The sequence below is a fragment of the Lissotriton vulgaris genome, chromosome 4_1, assembly GCF_964263255.1.
Source record: "Lissotriton vulgaris chromosome 4_1, aLisVul1.2, whole genome shotgun sequence".
NCBI lineage: Eukaryota > Metazoa > Chordata > Amphibia > Caudata > Salamandridae > Lissotriton > Lissotriton vulgaris.
In genome coordinates this window covers 1,799,735,692-1,799,759,366 of record NC_141691.1, presented here as the reverse complement: position 1 = coordinate 1,799,759,366, position 23,675 = coordinate 1,799,735,692, and the positions used below count along the sequence as shown (strand labels likewise).

At 43.8% G+C, this 23,675-nt stretch overlaps 1 protein-coding gene across 1 annotated transcript in view; it reads left to right on the top strand.

The window, feature by feature from the left end:
* NUDCD1 (NudC domain containing 1) overlaps positions 1-23,675 on the top strand; it is a 469,559-nt gene that overhangs the window by 272,184 nt on the left and 173,700 nt on the right. Inside the window, exon 7 of the mRNA XM_086966120.1 lies at positions 19,884-20,025. Coding sequence (XP_086822246.1) covers positions 19,884-20,025 — 142 coding nt within the window. The remainder of the gene's footprint in view (positions 1-19,883; positions 20,026-23,675) is intronic.

Genomic DNA, 23,675 nt, shown 5'->3' with positions numbered 1-23,675 from the left:
TACTAGATTTAGGGGCGTTACAGGTAGGTAAAGGTTGGGACCAATGGGCCCTTGTTTGGGGTTGGTACACCCCCTATTATGCCACTCCCCAGTGGGAGGGGAGCATATGGCTTACTCTGGTTAGCTGGCCCCACCCCGTCTGCAAGATGGCGGGGACTGAAAGTTGTGCTTCACCTCGCCTTCCCTTTCTGAGGGGTGGGGTTGGCAAAGGTGGACACACCTCCCTTCCTCACTTAGTTTACCCGCCAATTCTCTGGCCCAAAGTGCAGGTCAAAACCGTTGGGATACAGTTACTGGAAGCAGCAAAGGCCTGGGGAAGCTCACCAAGGCGGCAAGCCTTCAAAGTTTCCCCTTCATGGACCCTGCCCATCCTGGGAGAGGAGGTTTGCATTGTTTGCATTGACCCAGGATGTGCATTGTTTCAGACCCCCGAGAGCAACAGGCTCTTGACCCAGGGGTCCACAAACATGTCTGGTGGTGGCAGCTGGCGAGCAGCCACTCAGCCTGGACACTAGTGTTAGGTCGTTTTTCAGTGGGATGCCCTTTGTGTGCATTTTCCATCAAATTCCACACTGGCATCAGTGTGGATTTATTGTGCTGAGATGTTTGATACCAAACTTCCGAGTTTTCAGTAAAGCCATTATGATATTGTGGGGTTCGTAATGACAAACTCCCAGCACCATCTACTCTTAATGGCATTACTGCAATTACAATTTCTAAGAATTGGCTAAGACACTCTAGAGGTACAGAGCTCATGCATCTGTACTCTCACCACTCTCACCACTGGAATAGTGCACCCAGCTAGAGGGATTGCTGACCTATGCCAGGGCTTTGGTTTGTAGGCATGGCACACAGGGTTGTGTGCCTTGTCGACTCCTCACTTTGTTGTGCACCAAACCATGAAGCCTGCAAAGGCAGTGTATGTGTGTAAAGGTACTCATTTGACAAAATTAAGAGTTAACATTGAAATGCTTGTGGGGTTGGATGGACTTTCCAGTCTAGCCCTGGCATTATCCCTCTACCCGCACATGGTTTTAGTTCTCCTGCACATCCTTCCAAGAGCAACCTGTCATTGCCAAAAGTGGGGTTTTATATGTGATTAGAGGGTGGTGTTTCCACTTCTCTGGAGGAAGCAAATTGCAGTAACCCACCATTCAGCTCCTTCTGTAAGACTTGAAATTACTTTCGGACACCGGAGAATTTTTTGGGATGAAACTGAAATATAAAAACCGGGTGGAATGCAAAGCATCCTTTCACAAGGCATATTTTTCTGTGGCCTCTACTTATCATCTTCAATTAAGATCCATAGGAACAGGTCAGGCAAATTGAACTGTAATCCTGCACCTGAGGGGAGATTATACCCACTAACTGGTATCAAGATTTTTTGTTGGAATTTACATGTGCTGCCAACTAGGATCTAGTGTCTGGCCTTCTTGTACTCGCATCCAGTTATCCCAAATATAACTCTGGTAAAATGACACTTCTGTAGTCAATTAATCTAAAACTCCCTGGTTCCCTGTGACATTATATTATTATACAGCTTTATTGTTTAGTAATGAAGTATCCCCTACGAACCTGCTGCAGACCATCCCAATAGACTCCATGTCTCCCAGCATCTGATCTCACTCCCCTCCTCTGTTCATTTAGATGCCTCTTTCAGAGGCACATCTAATACACAAAAGGCAATGGAAGGAATTCTGGCAATTTGTCTACCTACTGGTTAGTCGGCGCCCTGATTTGGACAAGAAACATCATTTAGCTGAACACAATGATATCATTGGAACATTAGTGAATTTTATATTCAGAACTGGAACTCTAACAAGGTCATTAAGCTGGAAAGTTTCACCTCATAGGTGCAGCTGCTGTTAAGGTCAAGCAGTAAAAAGTGTAAAATTCCTCTTCAGCCCAAGCAATGCAGAAGTTAGGACAGACAGACGTGCACACACATTTGTGCCAACTAAACACACTCCTATTAAGTCCAGTTGCTCAGTGAATAAACAAAAACTCACAAAGACTCACACGACTGAACCAACAAAGAAAGCGCAAAGTGGTTGGACTATTAAACGATCCACTCTGGGTTCCCTTATAGGAACAACATTTTTTTCTCCCACATTTTAGCATTCATGAAGACATCCAAATGTAATTTATAAATTATGGGATTCTGCAAACTTACCCCTTTCTAATTCATGAGTAATAACACCCTTACTATGTCAGAAGTAATGTTTTTGTTGTGCAAAGTGTGAAAACACAAGATGGTAGTACTTCTGCTGTTCACCATACTTTCTGGTGTCTACTGCACATAAATGTGTGGAAATGTATTTTATTAATACTCAAATTGGGCACAACTCTCCTGTACCCGACTGTCGCACTGCGATTTAGGAAAACATTCCTTCGTGAAATGCTTTCTCCAAAGTTACATCATCATTATCTGCTTATCCATATTAATCCAATCTTTTAAATCGTGCATCATTCTTCATATTTCATCACAACGGAGAGAGCATGTTTGCGCTTTGAATATTTTATTCATCATTTTCAAGTGCCAAGCGTTGCCTATCCAAGCTTTGACGAAGGCATGTGAAGTCAAACATGTTTTAAACAGTGGTTTTGTGACACCGCACTTTTCCAATGCATTTCGAATTTTTACAATTCTTCGTCAGGGGTTAACTGCAAATGAAATAAAAAAATGATTAAGCTAGCTTCTCGACCATTTTACTAGTGCATAAAATGTATTTTATCTCTGTTTGATGTTTGCATGGCATTCTGGGTAACTATTGGTAGGATGCACTGAAGCCACAACTCCCTTTCAAGTGATGATTGATAAGTTCCAACAGTAAAAGATAATTTGAGGCCCTGGGTCAATTGGTTACCTATGGGTATTGTGGTTCTTCAAAGGCTACATATCTCTGTGTCTGGATGTGTTTAGGAAACGTTCTGGAAAATATCTTTCTTAGATTAGCCTTAAATACAAAAAAGCTACAGATGTGGGCTTTGTTGCCATTTTATGTTTTCAATTTTCACTTCACTTTTTTTAGATTCAATTCTAAACTTGCTTGGAAAATGGACCAGTCTACTCAAACGGCCTCTTGTTGAGTTCAGAATATTGTATATTTTGCCGAAATGTATATAGCCTTGTGGGTTAACCCTTGATGTAATTTGTGTTAAACAAAAACATAGTTTATTTTAGTTTCTTTTTGAATGTTTCAAACAAGGTTATATTTTTACGCATTTTTATGAACCACTTTCAGAGTAAATCACAAGCCCTGGGTATCTTTATAAGACCCATCGTCTGCTAAAGAGGACGTAAATTTATCCTGAATATCATCTTTGGGCAAACGATTAAGAAGGGTAAGTACGTGCGCCCTGTCCTTGAAGTAACACAGAGCTTGGCATTGTAGAGGTAATATCTCGGCAGTTTAGATCAATTATTCGAACTGTGACTATTGCGTATGGATCACTATCTGATTCACTTGTATTTTTTATGGCCGTCGTGCCATATGTATGTATGTATTACATATGTGCATATGTAATACATTTTACATAAGCCCCTATTGCTCGAGTGGAAATAATCTGGGTCTGGTTCGACTCGGGATGATCTTTTACAAATGCCACTAATTCTGCTGTGTCTGAAACCTTACTAACTCATCACCGGTGTATATATACAACTCCGTACTGGAAAATATTTTTTGAAGTCAATTGATTTTCCACAACCTCTTTGTGCACCATCGCTCAGTGCTTCCGGAAGCCATCTTTAGAATCGGGAGAGGTTTTCTTCTACGCTCTTATGCGTTATTCTGTTGATGATGAAAGAAAATCACAGAAGAAGCAGAAAACGTATCCATCGCATGAGCACGTTTGAGAGCCTCCTGCCCTCGAGTCTTTGAAGGGAAATCTTGCTGCTTGGTCTGGATGTTGTTCTTCTCTCTGGAGGTCTGGCTGCACTTACTTACATTTAACATCGAGCACGCACTGTGGCCTTTCTCGGCTCTCTCCAAGGGTCGCGGAGTCCGCCTCCACCTTGTGGTGGCCTTTTCCGGTTGCTGCGGCTCATCTAAGCCACAGCAATACTGCGTCACTCTCCGTGTAGTGTGTTTGTACCTCAAATCCCTGCTGGCCGCAGGCCGTGTATCTGACGATAGAAAGTGTGTCGAGACTTTTACATTTATATCAGGAGTGCACTGTGCACAACTCCCAGCCATCCACTAATTGCAACTCGCATTGCATCGTCCCCTCTGACAAGCTGTCTTAATGTTGTTGGTTGTTTTGTTTCTAGCGACTGCCCATTAGGTTGAAGTGTTTCATTTTCTGTACAATTTCGACTGCACCTATCCTTTGTCCATCGAATTAGTCGTTCTTTTTCATGGTTATGATTAGAATTCCGTCCCGGTTTATAAAAGAGTTTGTTTTTGTGTAAGTTCTCTTTTCTTTATATTAAATGGAGCACCGCGTGTTTGTATTACCTTTTGTATCTAATATCACATTCATACGCGCTTTGTGCACAGCAGCTCGGTAAATAGTCGATATCTGGTGGGGCGTCGCGTGGGTGCACAGGAGACGTCTAGGTTTGTTACGTGTTGTTTTTGTGGTTTAATATGAAGAGTTCACTGCGAGAAAAGCACTTGAAACTTCCGCTGGCTTCGGGCGTACTGTACTCGAGTGAAGGACATTAACTCTAATGAACCGGGGTTGAATGGAAGTCACGGCTTACTCTTCCTGCACCTGAGCTCATGTTTTGTATTCCATGAAAAATATAACTTTTAAGAAAAGGGAAATTGAACATTCTCAGAAAAAACGGGCCTCTTTTAGATGCTTGGAAACTCTGCATTATGTAGTGTCAATACACTATTCTGAATATTATATTGGCAATTTCTCAGGTACTAGTTTTGCCTGAAGCCTTAATTGTCGAAAATTCTAAAACCAAACAAGAAATGTTCCGGATCTCTTTCGAATTCTAATTATAGTGTCCTTATTTTAGAATTGTTCGACGCTATAATACGTGACAAGGCAGGAGGCCTCTTTAGCTGTGACCTTTAATTAAAACCAGCCCCTGCCTGCTTTGGGCGGTAGATTTTAGCAGCATCTCTAGTCCATGTTCTCTGATTAATCCACTTCGTCAACAATCCGAGGGCTTTTCAATTGCTCCACACCTAGAAACCCCCCACCCCCCGGGTGCGTTCCCATATTGCTGTAACGCATGGAGATAAATGGCACACGTTTTAATTATAGAGACTCTTGTTCTCAACGCCCCACAATAATAATGTAGATACAATGATTTTTTAGGGTCTTGCACAACCAATTACCGTATGGGGCGTTGATCAACAGGGTGGTCCTAGCACCTCCTTTGGCCATTGATTTTTTTTTTGTGTGTTCTTCGCGTATCTTACACACACAGGCGCATAGCTTTCGCCGGTGCATCAAGGGGCCCAGAGATCTGCGGGCCCATCGAGCACAAGCAGTGCAAGGGCCAATTTTCCTTGCCTGCACCAGTATCCATGGCATCCTTACCGCACTACTGCTCAGCCATGACATCGTATAATTGTTGACATTTTGCTGTGCCAGGTGATGGACAAGGCTGTGTTCATCTTTACGGAACACCACAACCTCAGGGCAGTTGAACGATCCCGGAGATGCAAACCCTCCTTGGAACAACTAAAACGCCTTCGAGAGTTTAGGAGTCACTACAACAAACCAATCAAATGCACGAACGCAGACTACTTCAGACACCAACTTGACCAAGCTGCTAACCACCCCAAGAAACTTTTCGAATTGGTCAAACAACAATCCGTGGTAGGTCTAAACCTCTCTGAATCTAGATGCAGCCCACCCTCCTGCGACGACCTTGCTGTTTTCTTCATTAAAAATCAAGATTCATATCCATTGATCTCGCCTCTAAGAAGGCTCTCCTGCCATCCTCAGGGTCCGCATCACACCTTGACCTATTAGAAAAATGCACACCTACTAGCCTGAGCACTAAGAACAACGCGTCATGGGGCACCTTTAACCCTTTCAGTGAAAAGACATCAACAACATTCTTCAGAATATCAGCCTATCTATACTTAACAAGGAAGGGAGGTAGAGTATAAAGTAGGATTCCTACTCCACGGGCACTGATACATAAACAAGGAGAATCCTACTATCAGTTGGAAAGAGAAGTGAAGAAAGGGGGAACACTCAGTGTTGTGTAAAATACCCCTCACACACCAACAGGCCCCTTGGTGTCATGCTTCATCATCGGGGTCTTCGCACCCCGCTAAGGGGATGCGGCACGCTACGACCTGCGACTACGCGGGAGCGTTGACAAATCAGACTGTGTGGTGTGTGTTGAGTGCAAGTGAAAGGATTTAGATGTGAGTGGGAAGTGTAGTGAGAAAATTAAAAAGTACCTGGCTAGTGGGTGAAAAGAAAAACTTTATTCTGTACCCCTGGCTGGTGCTGTTAAAAAATGTGCTAAAGGGCGAGGTTTTGTGTCTTATTAAGGGACAGAACCTCTGGTGTGCGTCGACATGTTTCGGTACATGTGTACCTTCTTCAGGACGGGGCACAACTCCCAACCCTACTCACGTTTTTCTACAAAATAGGATTTTGTTCTAATTTTTCTAAAAAGTGATTACACTTATTAAAGACAGCTACAATGTGCCTACAGCGGATTTATGGAACATGTAGTTACATGTCTTATGGTATGAGCTGATTAAAGCATCATGAGCAAGTCCTGAACATCAGGGTAGGTAGGTGGATCCACAATGAAATCCGCCTTTATCGGCCTCCTTCCACCACCCTGTGCTGCTCCGCCGTAAGTTACGGCGGAGCAGCACAGGGTGGTGGAAGCACATTGTAGCTGTCTTTAATAAGTGTAATCACTTTTTAGAAAAATTAGAACAAAATCCTATTTTGTAGAAAAACGTGAGTAGGGTTGGGAGTTGTGCCCCGTCCTGAAGAAGGTACACATGTACCGAAACATGTCGACGCACACCAGAGGTTCTGTCCCTTAATAAGACACAAAACCTCGCCCTTTAGCACATTTTTTAACAGCACCAGCCAGGGGTACAGAATAAAGTTTTTCTTTTCACCCACTAGCCAGGTACTTTTTAATTTTCTCACTACACTTCCCACTCACATCTAAATCCTTTCACTTGCACTCAACACACACCACACATAGTCTGATTTGTCAACGCTCCCGCGTAGTCGCAGGTCGTAGCGTGCCGCATCCCCTTAGCGGGGTGCGAAGACCCCGATGATGAAGCATGACACCAAGGGGCCTGTTGGTGTGTGAGGGGTATTTTACACAACACTGAGTGTTCCCCCTTTCTTCACTTCTCTTTCCAACTGATAGTAGGATTCTCCTTGTTTATGTATCAGCCTATCTAACCAGTTCAATGACCTGCTGCCCCCTGCCATGTCCAAAGAAATCAAGAATGTACTCATCCCCACCTGGACAAGAATTGTTAACACTTCTCTATCACAAGGTACGATCCCTGACATCCTAAAAGCAGCTCAAGTGTCGCCTATACTAAAAACACCTAACATAGATAAAGCTGACCTCAATAACTTCCACCCTATCTTTAACATCCCCACCCTAGCTAAGCTCCTAGAAAAATGCGTACAATCCCAACTTTGTGCTCACATAGAAAACGTACAACTCCTAGATCAGCATCAATCTGGCGTTCGGAAGGGGCACAGTACTGAGTCTGCTCTTATTCACGTTATGGATAATATCTTAAAAATGCTTGACCAAAATGAGTCATGCCTCCTAATCCTCCTTGACCTTTCCTCCGCATTCGACACTTCTAATCATGACAACCTCCTATCCATTCTGAAGTATAGGATGGGTTTCTCTGGTCGGGTGCTACAATGGTTCTCGTCCTTCCTCCACCACAGATCACAAAGAGTCAAGGCAAACCACTCCCTCTCCCAGGCCTCTCCAGTACTCATGGGTGTCCCCCAAGGATTAGCCCGATCTCCTATCCTCTTCAACCTTTTCTTGGAACCATTAGATTATTCTCTAAAATCCATGAACATTATTTTCGATATGTATGCGAACAATGCACAACTTTATCTGAAAATCTCCGCTCCGGATAACATTATCTCACTTAACTCTACCCTTATGTTTACGCAAAATTGGTTAACTGAGAACCATTTCCTGCTCAACCCCTCCCAAACGGAATTCCTTCTTATCTCGCCTTCAAACCACTCCCCCAAACTAGACCTTTGGTTAAATCACCTCACTGCTTTCATCTGCACCCCTTTCATCATAGACTCTGCCAAATCCCTTGGAATCACCCTGGACAAACTCCTGAATATGAAAAATCACATCAGCAATGTGTGTAAGGGAGTTAATCACTTGATATGGACACTTGGAAACATGAAACCATTCGTCCCATAATCCGACTTCAAGCAGGTGGTCCAAGCGGTGGTCTTGCCGAGGCTTGACTACCAACAACCAACGAAAATGCCAATACTGATGAAACACTTTTTGCCTACTAAATAGTTAGTGCAAGGACAACCAAACCAAGCACCAATGCGCTTAATAATTGCTTTTATTTTCAATATTCAAACAGGATTTTTTCTTTTTTAGAAACACAAACGGGGGATATGCATACAACAAATGCAAGACAAATAAATATGTGCTACATACTATTACTTCTAATCATAACCCATTTGGATATTCAAACATCCACTCGCAAGTATTCCAGTCACCACACACACAAACAAAACAAAGTCCTAAACGGCCAATCTAAAGTTTTGAAGAAAGGCCGAACCACTACACAAACAGGGAACTGCTTATAATGTTAAAAGGGGTGTGCACCACTTTTTCTAAATTCAAACGCTTATTAACAGTGCACCCACATTTTTAATCAAAATGTATAACCAATTGAATGATGGTGGAAAAACAACGAAGGTCTACGCTTTTCAAACCACACCCATTTTGGGGGTTCTCATCAGGACCAGAAACAACTGTGGAGACGAAGAGAAAACAAGAAATAATCAAGACCTTGACTGAGGATATGAGTTTACAAGCACTCTACTGCGCCCGCCCTATGCCACTGCTTATCATTCTATAATACTGAGCCACCGCAGTGGACTGCCTAGAATCTTGATTTATGCTGTGAATCTAAAGAAAAAAACAGACAGACAAAAAAATGTCTTATAGTCCAGAGCATTTAGAAAGTCGTGTCATGAACAAGTTCTCTTATTTGATGACGGTCACTTACTTCCAAGAGAGTGTTACTCATGAAGATCGTATAGCATTCCCACCCGCTCACTCTGAGTACTAATGGACGGGCACCTAAACAGATTAATGAGATATGGATGAAGGTTCACCACCTTTCTGCCAATAACGTGATTTCTCTACACAGAGAATTAAAGGACACATTAATAGTCCAGGTTACCTCTTGTTTATGGTGTCTGAGCACGAAAAAGCCAATGCTTCTGCCTCCCCCAGTCGCAAGCCGCTAGATCAATTGGACCCGCTGTTGAAAGACACGAAAAAATAACATAAATGTAGATGCCAGTATTAACGCGGGCAGTTGCTTGTGCCCTGCGTCCCGCAATGCTTACCAAGGATCGTTATAAAATTGCTCCTTCCGCCAGAACTACAAGTCTCCTTCGTGTTGATAGACCCGGAACTATTTTGCATGTGACCCGGAGGTTAAATCGCGGTAGATCTCCTAGATGATACGCATCCCGCGTATCACGTGAAGCAGCGTAATATGGGGAATGTAGTTATCGAGCTGCGCGTATGATTCATAAGTGATGGTGTCTCGGGGCACCCTCGCTGTTATCAAAAAAGTCATTGCCAGTTTAGTGCTACCCTGAAATTACTTGTTGTATCACGGGCTATTTTTGCAAGAAGTAAAATTTCATGCAAGGTCATTTTGCCCGTTTGGGGAGAATCACTCGGTCCAGTCTAATGTATACAGTGGGTTCATAGCGAAGGCTGTAAAAAATGTATAAATGTCGGTGGATGGTGATCTTTAGTATTCAAGGCCCTTCGGGCAGAAATATGTTATCAATGGCAAGCCCCATTTTCGGATGTAGCCAATTTCAATGAGGGCACTGAAAATGGGAATGGTCAGTTGGAAGCTAATTCAAGACCTGGTCATATACAGAGGAACTCATGATTAAAACCAAGTAGGAACCCGAGAAGGCCGTACCTGCTGCAGAGCGACTTACAAATTATATAGTTCAGACAATTCATTTAAACCCGACACAGCCGTGTCGAATTTGAGTATGAGCATGGCTTCTTTTTGAGATAACTTCAATTTAATGTCACCTCCTCCGGGATCACATTCCACCTTGTGGTTTACTGTCCAACGGATATCTGCTTCTACATGTGAATTTTTTATCCAATGGTTGACCAGAGGTGCAGAGGTCACTGAATTTCTTATGCGTGATTTGTGCTGTGTAATACGTTGGCGTATTTCCTGGTTTGTTTTGCCGATGTATAGTAGTCTGCACGGGCATATGATGCCATAAACCACGATCTGTGTTTTGCAGTTGTTAAATGCATTATGTTTCCAATGGACGTTTTTATGCGAAAATAGAGGTCCTCTATTGTTTGATTGAAACATAAACAGGATCCACATCTGTGGTGTCCTGTGACTGGTTGAAGACCCATTAGAGTTCTCAGTGTTGGTTTGGGTTGTTTCTTTACTGCTGCTCTCACGATGAAATTTGAGATACTCTTTTCTTTTTTAAAAGCAAACAGAGGGACTGATTCAAAATCTTTGCCCAGATTTTTGATTTGGTGCCAGTTCTGAACAATAACCTTCTTCAAGCTGTTGGAATTCGGACAAAAAGTTGAAACGCACACTTGGCGTTCCAATGGGGTTTTAACCCGCCTTTCCAGTAATGTTTCTTGCGGGGTGCACCAGACTTGTTTCATGGCCCCTTTTACAAGCTTATTCGGGTACCCCCTTTACCCTTTGTTGTTTAGTCCTCTCTGTGGAAGCAGTTTCTGCGAATTCTTAAAAATTGTCCATAAGGCAAAGTTTCCCGCAGACGTCTTGGGTGGTTGCTAGAGAATAGAAGGGCATTGTTTCTATCTGTTTTCTTTTTGTACAGTGTCGTTATTAGACCTCCTCCTGCTGGATGTACTTCAACATCAAGAAACTGAATTTTGTGCGCAGAATGCGCAATGCTGAATTTAATGTCCAATGTCCTGTGGTTGAGCCAATCAAAAAATACCATTAATTCTAGCTCATTCCCAGACCATACTAGAAACACGTCGTCTATGAAACTGTGGCGGTTCAGAAGGAGGGGCACGGAGACCAGAGCGGGGTAACTGCGGTTTTATTTTAATAAAGGTCTTTTTCTTTCTTTGTGTTCGTCTTGCTAGGGCGGCAGGGTCCAAGGGGGCAGCTAGGTTGCGGGGTCTTCGGGGACTCGTCCGTCTTATCTTCTCTCTCTGGAGAAACCCGTTCTTTTTCCCTGGTTGGGTTCCAGCGCCACATGCGGGAGAGAGAGAAGACTCTTAGTGTGACGCTCGATAGTTGCGTTCTCCCAAGGGGAAACCAGGGGGAGTGAGGACACCGATGATCGTGTACTACTTTCTACAGAGTGGTACTATACTGTGCAAGACAGGTTAAGGGTATTCGTGGAGGAGAGGAGGTAAGGGGAGGTAGGGAAGAAAAGGGAGGGTAGGCTGGAAACGATATGTACATTTTTTCCGCTGCGGCTCCCCGCCTCCCCGACCAGCCCGACACATGGTCACGCACCTGAGTGAACCACACTCCTCCTCCTCCTCCTCCGTGAGTGTGGCTGGGCGCTGCACGGTATTGTTGGCCTCCTGGCACAGCTCCTATCGTCTTCTTCTCCTCCGCAAGCTCCGTACTTCGTCCTCCTCTGTTTTCCACGCTCTCGAATCGCTCTCCTCTCTTCTCCTCCGAGGTGCCGGGACCCACCGCTCCTTCTTCCTGCTTTTTGACCAATCCCCTGGTCCGCTCGTCATCGAGGGGCGTGCCTGTTTCCTCGAGGCTGTCAATTCGGCATAGGAGCGCGTCACAGGGGGAGGTGCTTTCTTCGATACAGCTGGCCCCGTAAAAGGAACATTCCTCGGTTTTCATAGCCTGCTGATTCCACCACTCTTCGGACTCCGATTCCCAGGTGTCCTGAGGTGGTAACAGAGAGGAGGTGGAAGGTATGTCAGTATACCACCAGTCTTTTAGTGTGGTATCGTCCGTATCCTTTCCCGCCTCCCTGCTACAGAAACGTAGCCAAGCGCGTATTTGAGGGAGAAATGGGTTGTTTTTATACACATGACACTCCTCAAATATTGACATAAACAGAACCGCCAGCTCGGGGGCGAATGGACACCCCATCGCAACTCCTTTGATTTGAAAAAAGAAATCATCTCCTAATGAAAAGTAGTTTTTCTTTAGAGCAAAGGTCGCTAGTTTAGTAATGAATTCTGATGGAACTCTGACAGGTTTTTCACGCTTCTCCAAGAAATAAAATAAAATCTCTATTGCTTCGTCCTGTGGTATCTGTGTGTACAATGAAGTCACATCTAAAGTTGCCAGCAAATCTGTTCTACTATTGAATGGTATTGCCTCCAATTTGATGATGAAGTCCGTGGTGTCTTTAACCCCTCCCATGCTCGTGACGGAACCGTTCTGTCACGAGCCTCGGGTGGGCTGTGCTGGTGATGGAACAGTTCCATCACAGCCTTCTCGCCGCGCCTGCGCGGCGCGAATTCCGCGCCTGCGCTAATGTTCTGTAGCGCGGGCGGGGCCGTGACGGAACCGTTCCGTCACAAGCACAGCTCACCCGCGTGCTGTGACAGAGCAGTTCCGTCACGAGCACGGGACCGCCGCGCTACCCCCCCACCCCCTTAGCACTGCAGCGGTATAGCCACCGCAGTGAAGGGGTTAAGATAGGATTTGACATCTTCCATGAATTCCTTCAAAAAGAAATCCACATATTTGAATATTGGTTCTATCAAAGAACAGCAACCGGAAACGATTGGCCTTCCCGGGGGTGATTTTTCATTTTTATGAATTTTGGGTAAGACATAAAAAAAACGGTGTTCTCGGATGTTGATTATGTAAAAAATGTAACTCCTTTGGACCCAGGATTCCCTGTTCCAGACCATCCTTTAAGATTGATAACAGCTCTCCTTGTAAATCAGAGGTGGGATCTTTAGACACCTTTCTGTAACATTCCTGATCATTCAATTGTGGTAAAACTTCGGTCGTATAATCCTCAGTTCCCCAAACCACTATGGCACCCCCCTTATCCGCCTGTTTTATTGTAATGGCAGGATAATTTTTCAAGGAAACAAGTGCGTCAAGTTGTTCTTTTGAGATGTTATGTTGAACATATTTAGATTTTTTCTCCATTTCTGAGAACAGACTTCTTTTTGGTATTTTGTTACTTGGAGGACAAAACGTGGATTTCTCCCTGAGGCCAGTTACTTCCATATTTGCTGTTGTTTTATTGTCCCTGAAGAACATTTTTAGCCGTAGTTTACGGCAGAATGCAATAAATTCTGTTTTCATTTTAATGAAATCCGTCCTTTGAGTGGCCACGAATGTTAAACTTTTTATCAAAATGCTTTTTCAGCTTCCGTTAGTTGTTTATTTGAAAGGTTAAAAATTGGAGAACCACTTACTTTTTGTAGTGTTGTGTCCTGGTTGTCATCTCCCACGGTTGATTGTTGTACCTGGTACGTGCCCTTGGTCTGGTCTGGCCCCGTCCTAAAAAAGGCGATGACCCCTGTTGTTGTGGACCGTTCCATTTCTTAGTTCTATTGGGACGTCCTTCCCCACTGTCTGTATCACCTCCAGAAGAGGATGAGGTGTCGGAAAAAGAAATACATTGGTTTTTAGACCTCCCTTGGTTGACTACGGCAGCGCTGCTCTCTGTGGCCTTCCAAACTACACCCTGGCTTCACTAAGGGCATTGCTGAACACTGCAGCTAGATTGGTGTCGGGTACCAAACAAAATGAGCACATCTCCCCAGTCCTAAATTCTCTTAAGTGGTTGCCCTACGAAGCTAGAATTCAGTTAAAGATTGCTGTTCTGGTGCACAAAGCTCTGCATCTCAATACTCCCAGACACCTAGCGCAAAAGCTTGAATTATCATGTGGTGGTAGAGCCTCAAGAAGCGCTAACACTTTCCTCCTGAAACCACTCATTTATTTTTAGAGTTTTATAGACTGCCAACTTGACCCGAGAGGGTATCCGAGCGCTTTCCAAGGTTTAAAAAAATAAATTTACAGAAGTGAACAAAAAGGCTTAGCAATACAGCAGTATACGAAAAGATTAGAGAGGGGCAGGGGTGCTGGACACATAGGGGAAAGAGGGACACGTGTGAGTGGCTACAATTACAGTTAATCAGTATAAAATCCCACAGTTTCTTGGTGGAGTGAGTAGGTGATCTGAGGACCAGGTGATAGTCTTAGATTAGTCAGGCTCTCTGTGGTGGTTGAGGGCAGAGATTACGCAAGGAATTCTTCCATGAGGAAAGTTTTGGCCTCCTTGTTTCAAGCATGCCAGAGAAGGTATTCTTCTGATGGCGGGTGGGAGAAAGTTCCAAATTTTTGGTGCAGCCACGGCGCGAGCCCGATTGTAAGTTATTTTTTGTGTGTGGTTTTTTTTGTGAAAACGGGCAGGTTGGAGCAAGAGGTCTCTGGCGGAACTGGAGTTCCTGCTTCCTCAAGAGAACACTATTTCTGTGCAGGATAAGCAGGGGAGTTTGCTTGTAGAGCTTTGTGTGTAATTGAAGCCAGTTTCAGCTGTATTCTGGCCTCTAAGGGGAGCCAGATCAAAGCTCTCAGATGTGGAGAAATGTGGTCAAATTTCCTAGTACCAGTGCCAGTAAGTAGTCTGACGGCCGCGTTGAGGCAGGCTTTTAAAGGTGCCAGGGAGATCTTGGGTAAATCTGAGAGGGTGGAGCAGCCATATTCCAGCCTAGAGATGACCAGTGCTTGGACTGCCATTTTTAGGTCGGGAGCATCGATGAAGGGTTCATCTTCCTTAGGTAACTCAGGTGGAGCCTGGCTGATTTAGCCATCGAGTTAATGTGGTTCCGCATGTTCAGGTTGCAGTCGAAGATTATTCCCAAAGATTTGGCTAAGTCCACAATGGTCGGTGGGCAGTGTAAGGCTGTAATGGCCTCGATCCACATCTGAATCTCTGGGTTGGCTTTTTTAGGGGAGATTAGGAGAAATTCAGTTTTCTTTGCGTTCAGTTTCAGTTGGTTAGAGGCGAGCCATTGGATGGTCAGTTTCAGGGCCTCATTCAGGGAGAGGGTCTTCTCGAGCGATAACATTTTAATGTATATTTGGGTGCCGTCCGCTTTCATATGGTAGGAGATGTTAGCGGTGGAAAGTACATCGGTAAGCAGATCTAAGTAGAGATTAAAGACAGTGGGGGACAGGGTTGATCCTAAGCAAAAAGAACTTGTCACCGAGCCTTCTCCCGTGCGCCCCCAAAGATATGGAACTCTCTTCCTCCGAAAATTCACAGAAACTCCTCAACGGCTGCTTTGAAACTGGAAGCCTAATGAATACATTTTCACCATAATTTGGCTAGGGTTCTCCTGCTCGAAGCTAGTGATCCTACATTCATTGTACAAACATTCGATGTTGTTCTTCCTTACCGCATAGTGTGCCTTCCTGCGTAGCCTGCTATATACCTGTTTATTGTATTACTCACCCTGTCATATTTGCCTTGTAATTATGTGATTATTCCTTGTTTTTTGTTGTTGTATTCTTACTCGATGTCGTCATTGGTTTATGTCCTTCCTTCCATAATTTTTGTAAAGCGCTCTGATATCCTTCGGGATCTTGTACGAGCTATATAAAACTTTATAAATAAAAGAAAATGCAAATGATGGGCGTGCGCAGAATGACAAAGTCCAAGTAGCAAAGTAAGATTTTCAAAATGTCTTTATTGTTCAATTGAATTCAAAGCTTTAGATTCTAGCCAATTCGTTTCGTTCTCCCTGCAAGAACTTCACCAGGGCTCTTAACGGCATTCACCCTTATGAGGGGGAAACCAAGTGGATTTTGGAAATTCCTTGTGTTGAGGATATGTCCTGTACGAAAGTATGGCCATGGCTGGATCAATCACGGCCTCAAGTAAAGAATAGAAAGGGAGTCTGTTGCTTGCTCCTACTGGTTAATATAAAAAAAGGCTGCTGCATGCTCAGAGACAAATCCGTGTGGATCTTAAGTTCTGGTTGTAGGTCCTGAATTAAAAAACTGTCACGTGTCCGATAGCGCATGCGCTCTCTGACACTTGACAGTTTTTGAATTCAGGACCTACATTTATTAGTGTGGGAACACACAACTCTCCCCAGCATCTTGATTTGGGACTGTTTTCGAATGGAATGGGAATCTCTGTCATCTGTGGAGGTATCCGATCCAGAACCTAGGATCTATACGGATTTGTCTCTGAGCATACTGCCGCCTTTTTTGATATCAACCAGTGGGAGCGAGCGTACAGACTCCCTTTCTATTCTTTACTTGAGGTCGTGATTGATCCAGCCGTGGCCATACTTTGGTACAGCACAGGACATATCATCAACACAAGGAATTTCCTTAATCCACTTGGTTTCCCCCTACTAAGGGTGAATGCCCTTAAGAGCCCTGATGAAGTTCTCCCAGGAGAATGAAACGCGTTGGCTGGTATCTAAAGCTTTGAAGTCAATTGAACAATAAAGACATTTTGAAAATCTTACTTTGCTACTTGGACTTTGTCATTCTGCGCACGCCCATCATTGGCATTTCGAGGATATGGAGCACAGAGGCATCACTGACGGTTGATACCAGGGCTTGCTGCGCGGGACTTGTATATATGTAGAAACTGGCATGGGGTGCAGAAAATATAGTCAACCGTCTTTTTTGCTTGTTTTTTTGCCTTTAAAATAAGTAAAATAAAATCTTCAGCAGCCACTAAATCCCAGTGCTTTCTGAATTGCTTCTACTAAATTGCAACAGGAATGGAAGAGGTGGGTCCTGCTAAGCGACAACCAAATTCCTTTACTGACTTCATGTTCCTTTGGTGGCCATTCCGTGGACACCAAAAAGACCATCTAAGAAAGCAGCAGAACGCTACAAAGAACAAATGTAAAAGTACACAAATAGTCATGGTCCGCGCAACTCTTCCTTTGTTACGCTCTTGACGCAATGAGTATTTTGATTGAGTAAGCTTGGTGGCGAGAACTGGTCACCACTAACATGCACTACACGGTGTACACAGATCTTCATCAGTTTCTCTTCTTATATATCTACTAGCTTACGTCACTCTGCTGATCCCTGTGTACACATGTAGCCTCCAAACTACTGTACAGTTGGTTAATTACCAGTTAACTACTAGTAAAGCCCAGCTCAGCTACTGAGATAAACATAGAGCCCCCACCCCCACCTCCTCGTATATGCTATATTTGAACTTGAAGATTCAGTGAAGGAATTCAAAGAAGAACAGCACAGTGAGAGAACAAGACTAGATTCCAGGCAGGGGCTAGGTGGGACCGAAAGGTAAATAGGTAAAAGATTGATAGGTAGAGGTCGGGTGAGAGGAATGATGTACCTGTACCTTTATATATCACTTTTTCGGTCAGCTTATACCTAGTGTCTGTCCATCTATGCCCCCATGCATACAAGCTCTAGCTATCTTTTCCCATGCCTCCATCTACCTGTGTCCCTAAATATTTGTATCTATGCCTCACTCTAGTGCTGATGTGTCTCTATGCTTCTTCCCATACCTTTGACTCCACAGATTCTGCGGAAGATTCACGATGACCAAGTCCTGTTCATCACCCTGCACAAAATGAGAAGGGTGGCCTATGCCGACCTCATGTGCCTCTTCCTGAGTGCCCTTCTCTGTCTTTCTTAAAGGGCAGACCACCTCTCCTAATTGGAGGGCACAGTTCTGCACCCCATTCTTCAGAACCTACACCTACGTGCCTGGAGATTGAGTGGGGACACCTGAGATCCTGCCAGCTGCCATAGGAGATGGTCGACATGATCTCATCTGTTAGTCATCCCTCCACCAAGTCCGCCTAGTACGGCAGGTGTAACAGTTATGTTACTTAGTGTCCTGAACAAAACATGGACCGCTTCCCGCGTTTCCCTGTGTGAGGTCTTCCAAGTTGCACTCCTGTTTGACCTGCATGCTGGGCAGCGTCCAGGAATACATCGCTTGCAGGTATAAACAAAGGAAAACCTCACTTGATTGTCAGTTGTAGTCATAAGTCAGGAAATTACCAAAACACCTAATCAGTTGATCAAACACATTATTTTCACTATATTTCATACAAACAACTTATTGACAATGATCTAAACCAGCATACTTAGAAATAGATATCATACACATTACCTGATCGCTGCTGAGGCTTTCCCCAAGTGTTGATTCCTTTTTTGTGTAGTTATTTGGGGTAGTTTGCGCTTAAGCCTCCATACCTTTTTTTTCCACATAAGGTATTGAAGCCAAGTTTGCGTCCTTATGTTCCAACATCCTGGGGATTCTAAAGGTATCCAGGTTTTGTGGATTTCCATGGAGAGGACCGAAAAAACAGGCAGTGTAGGAAGGACCATACCACCGAGCTATGGCTACAACCTACCTGCCAGCTCACACAGTGTAGCATACGATATTGGCTTCCATCACACGGTCAGCCGGTAAGGAGCAGATATCACACTGTGACAGGGAAAAAGAGCTGAAAACTACGGTGAATCGTGGTTTTTCAGCTCCTTTTCGAGAGGCTTTGAACTGCTGACATCCAATAAGGGGTGTGAAAACACCCCAGGACATTGGCACAAGCCTCAGCAAGCTTTTTTTGTTTCTTTTGTTGAGGGAGGGGGCTTGGGGCGGGAGGGTTGTTCAAAAGTGCCTCCTAGGTACTTCTAGGCCCTTCCCTTTCAAGCCCCTCACCACCCGCAACACTGAGCTTGTTCTTCAAGTTTGCTACAAGTGTGTTATTGTTAAGAACCTCAAATTCTAAAATAATTTTTCTCTCCCAAAATAACTGGATGGTCATGACATTGACATAAGCCATTTTCAAGAAAGAGAATCCTGTTCTAATCCACAAGGATTAGCCTGATAGGCAAATATGATGCACTCTGTAGATAATGAGCACTGTTAATATGTCTACACGCTTGTGCTAGCCCCCTTTTGTTAACGGCTTGTTTAGGGGTGAAAGCAATTCTAGCAAATATCATTAGCGTATTAGGGAGGCTTTCCCCATGCGTGCTGCTGTATTATTACGTTTGAAGGGGGCAGCCATGTTAAGTGAGGCAGCACCTTTCCTTAACTAATTGAAGATCAAGTCAAGCTTTCTTTAGGCAGAAGCACACAGCTTATACCCAACCAAAAGTTGTGCGCCTATCACCAATTTGTGGACGGAGCCAAAACCCCTCTTTCTGTAGTATTCCTCAAAATTATTTTTTAAGTTGTCATATAAGGTCTCTTAACAACAGCGCTGTTAAGCTAGACCTAATAACGATTCAATTTTTAGGATAACATATAGTTTGAAATTCCTGAAAGAGTTGATCCTCTTTAACGGACTTCCTAAAGGCTTCACAGAAACATTCTACAGCTTTCAAATCGCAGTAAGTTGCACGTTTTACGATATCTATCGATCTATTATTTTTTAATTTTTTTATTACATCTGGGTTTTGGAACCTTTCCTTTCTGACCACCTTCAATGCTGAATGAGCAGTGGTTTATTTATTATTTTTTACAGGAATTAAGAGCAATGCTCTGGCTTCATATTCATAACGAACAGTGGGCTCCAGCCTCTAGTTGGATTAATGCTTATTTTGTTCCTCTTTTTAGAAAGGTTGTTTGTATTCCAATAATATTCATGGGACGTTCTTCAACATTTGAGACGGCACGGTAATTGGACAAATAAACATTTCTATTTTTTCCTGTTTTTTATTTAGTCTTGAGATTACATTGCTGAAAAAAGAAAGTTTGATGTGGCCCGAATTAATTATTGGCGACAAACGAGGAGAATACGTCGTGGATCCAGACCAGTCTGCTGCCATTGCGCAGAGTCTGATGCATCTCACCTCTGAAGACCTGGTAGGTCCTTCATCAAGTACCTGTTAGTAAAGATCTCAATGGAGCTTCTTGAATCGGCTATCAGAGGATACTGAAAACTGATCTGAATTATGATTTTTTTGATAACTAGATATCTGTTTAATTTTTAACCAGAGACAGGTTTTTTGTCTACCAGAGCTTTTGCAATCATTAACAGTGGCGGCTGGTGACATTTGAAATAGGCGGGGCATAAAATTGACGGTGGACAAAAGTCCATACAGGAACAAAGACCAGAGGCTATTAGAATGTTAGAGAAGTTGGCCGGTGATTTCATAATATGCGCCACACGAGATAACAGTCCTGCAGACTTCCCACACACTCACACATGAAAAAGACAGCACATAAAGCAGGGGTACAAGCTTAACAGTCTGTTAAGCCTCCACAGGCTGCCGGGTCTTTGAGGATGGCTGCAGCCTGTTCTGGCACTCCGGAGATTTCTAATTTAAAACCTCTTTTAAATGCATGCCATGTTTTCAAATCTGTCTGACACTTGCACAAGCTTGCCTGAACACCTTCACACTATTACTGAGGTGAAAACCTATACACGATAAAACGAAGACAATAAAAACAAACTGCAAACATGAAAGAGGGGCAAACGTGATTTCGAGTCAGGGTGCTCAAGTGTTGGTGCAAGTGTTGCATAAGGGACTCTGCTTCTAATTGGACAATTAAGGTTCTTCATTCCCACCCCGTAACCTCACGCAAATCAGCCAAATATGCATTCCAAGTGCCTGTTTCATGTCTCTGGCACTGAACTTAGAAGGCCAAGATTTCTATGTTCACTCCTCTTGTTAGCTGGTCCTGCATAGCCCTATACAAACTTGACTAGTTACCAATACGAGCCACGCATGCCCTTTTCAGCTCTACTGTTGACGTATGCCCTCTCGGTAGATATGAATCAGTTTTGAAATAGTTATGATAAGCCTAAGATCTCAATTTCCCTTCTGAAATGATCCGTAATGACGATGTAAATGCCGCGTGACACGCATAATGGACGGCTGTATGTAGTATAGAGTCTGGCGGGTCTGCAGCGTTAGTTCAAGGGAATAGTTCGGTGTCATATCACAGATGCTATACATGTAGATCAATTTGCCCGACAGCACAGTAAACACAGACCTCGTTTGAAGGACCTACATGAAAAAAACAGATGGTACTGCACCAGCGTTACCCCCAAACTAGAACAGACTTCCAGGCCAATTAGCTTGTGAATGGCAGAGGAAACAGTTTCCCTTGCTGTTGAATGTCACAAAAATAAAACCATCACAACGGCCCCGTTAATAACATAAACAGACTCTGACTCAGAATAATAAAATAAATGTAAAAAAAGTACCTTGGCTTCCCGCTCTGACTCCCGACTAGAGTCCTGTCCCGAGACTGCAGACTCCCGCCATCCTGGATTTGGAATGCCTCGTCAGAGTCGTCACTGAAGGCTGCAGGCAGCCTCCCTCCCCTCCATGGCAGCCGGCGCTGATTGGTTCAGCCGGCTGCCCTAAGCACGTCATTTCTCCTAGTCTGCATCCAGCAGAACGGAGAGTGGGAGGAGGCTTGGGGGAGCGGCTTGCCCACTGTTGCTAATACTGTCTGTTTGGACAGCCTCTCAGGCTGTCCAAACAGTCAGTATTAATAACAGTGGGCAAGCCACTCCCCCAAGCCACTCCCCCCTGCCCTAAGGCTCGAGTAAACAGGAAGTTTTGCTGACTCCTTTCTCGCTGTTCGAAAAGGGCAGGCAGAAACAAATGGTAGTTATAAATAAATAACTACCATTTGTTTCTGCCTTCTTCTCGCACGGCGAGAAAGCAGGGGGGGCAGCGGCGCCCAAACGCCCCCATGGTAAAACCGCCACTGATCATTAACCTTACATATGCGGAGAAGTGCTTTAGGTCTGCTCCTTTGGCCATTCCTTATCGACCCTGTCATTGCTATTGCCAGTGCTTGTTTGTGTGATGGGAAAAAACATTTGAAAAATTGATACTATAGGAAGCAAGTGTTGCTTTATTTTCTGTAGCATTCATTTTCAGGTATTTTGTCTGCACATGCTCCCCACTTCATAAGTAAGCATTGGCAAAGCTATCAGCACCCAGTAGAAATCTAAAATATATTGGCTTTGCGATTGCTTGTTCACTTTGCTGCTGTGTAGATATTCAGACTAGTTCTGATATCTCCAGACAGGTCAGAATAGTTTGATGGGCCTTGGTCGGAAAAAGAGTTTTATGAATGTAAAAAAACAGATAGATAAATATGTGTTAGAAACAAATCCAACTGAAACTAGAATATACATATCAAAGAAAACATTTTATCCTGACAAAACCTGTGCCTCATTTAATTTTTTTCCAATTAAAATGACTAATTCATTTAATATTGTTGAATAAACAGTCAGGTGAAAACCCTACCCCTAATAAACATTTTGAAAGGTAAATGAGAGGTCCCACACTATCAAAAATCCAGCGCATACCTGCCATGTTTTCTTCTTACATTAATAGATGGCCCAGACAGAAGAAAAACGCCTTTTCAAAATACTCCACGGCTAAAGCTGTCCAGCAATACGTGGCTTGAGCATGTGAATGTGATTGGGTGACCTCAGGCAATGCAGAGCTGCACACTTAAGGAATAAAATCTGCGCCCAGTATGTTGTGCACTTGGAGATCTTCCACAGTGAGGGTCCGGCTACCGCCCTATCCTGGAATAGCAAGTATCGCTCAGACTCCTCTTGATTCGATTCCGCCAAATAACATATCTGGGAAGCGTAGAAAAATATTTGGAGATTTGGGCCCCCATGCTTGTGGGCAGGTAGCTCTGTTCTTTTCGCATGCAGGATGTTTTCCCTGCCCAGATAAAGCGGTGCAGCTCGGTTTGCAATTTATTAATCATCCCTGCCAGGGGCGTCAAGGGGAGTGTTTGGAATGTATAAAGAATCCTAGGCAGGATTGTCATTTTAATAGCAGCAACCCTTTCCAGGCCACGAGATAGGGGAGCGCCCCCATCATGCCAATTCCGATCTTATTTGTCTGAGGAGTGATTTATAATTGATCCTGTATGTTTTGTGCAGCAATGGTACTAAGCATGTCTGTAGTAAATAGACTCAAGAGGCCAAGTAGAAGTCTGTAGCTTTATTGGGACAGACAGCTTGAACAACCACCTCCAGCAGAAGCCCAGTAGAGAATGGCTGAACAGTGCATGGAATGTTACAGTGGAAATGTAAGATAACAATTCTAACAGAGAATGCTGGACTAACATGGATTACTACACACCTTCCCCCTTTGAAAGAAAAAAAAAACAAAAAAAAACTAATACGCTGAGGAGAAGAAAAAATAAATAAAACAAGAAATAAGAAAGAGAAGGGGAGAGAAAATTCAACAACAATAATCAAGTAACTTTACAGGAATTTGCTTAACTCGAGAACTTTTCTTAGGAACAAATTCAGGAAGACCATTTTCATGAGAAGCAGGACTAGGAGGCATGGACACATCCACTTGAACGCAGGAATTGTCAACATTGCTCACATTGAGAGGAGTAGGAACATAACTCTCATTGACAGGTGTAACAGAAACAGATGTAGAGGGAACACTCTGAGAGGGAATATTGCCCACAGGAACAGGCACATTTGAATTCTGACTCTCCGGCATGAAAGTGTC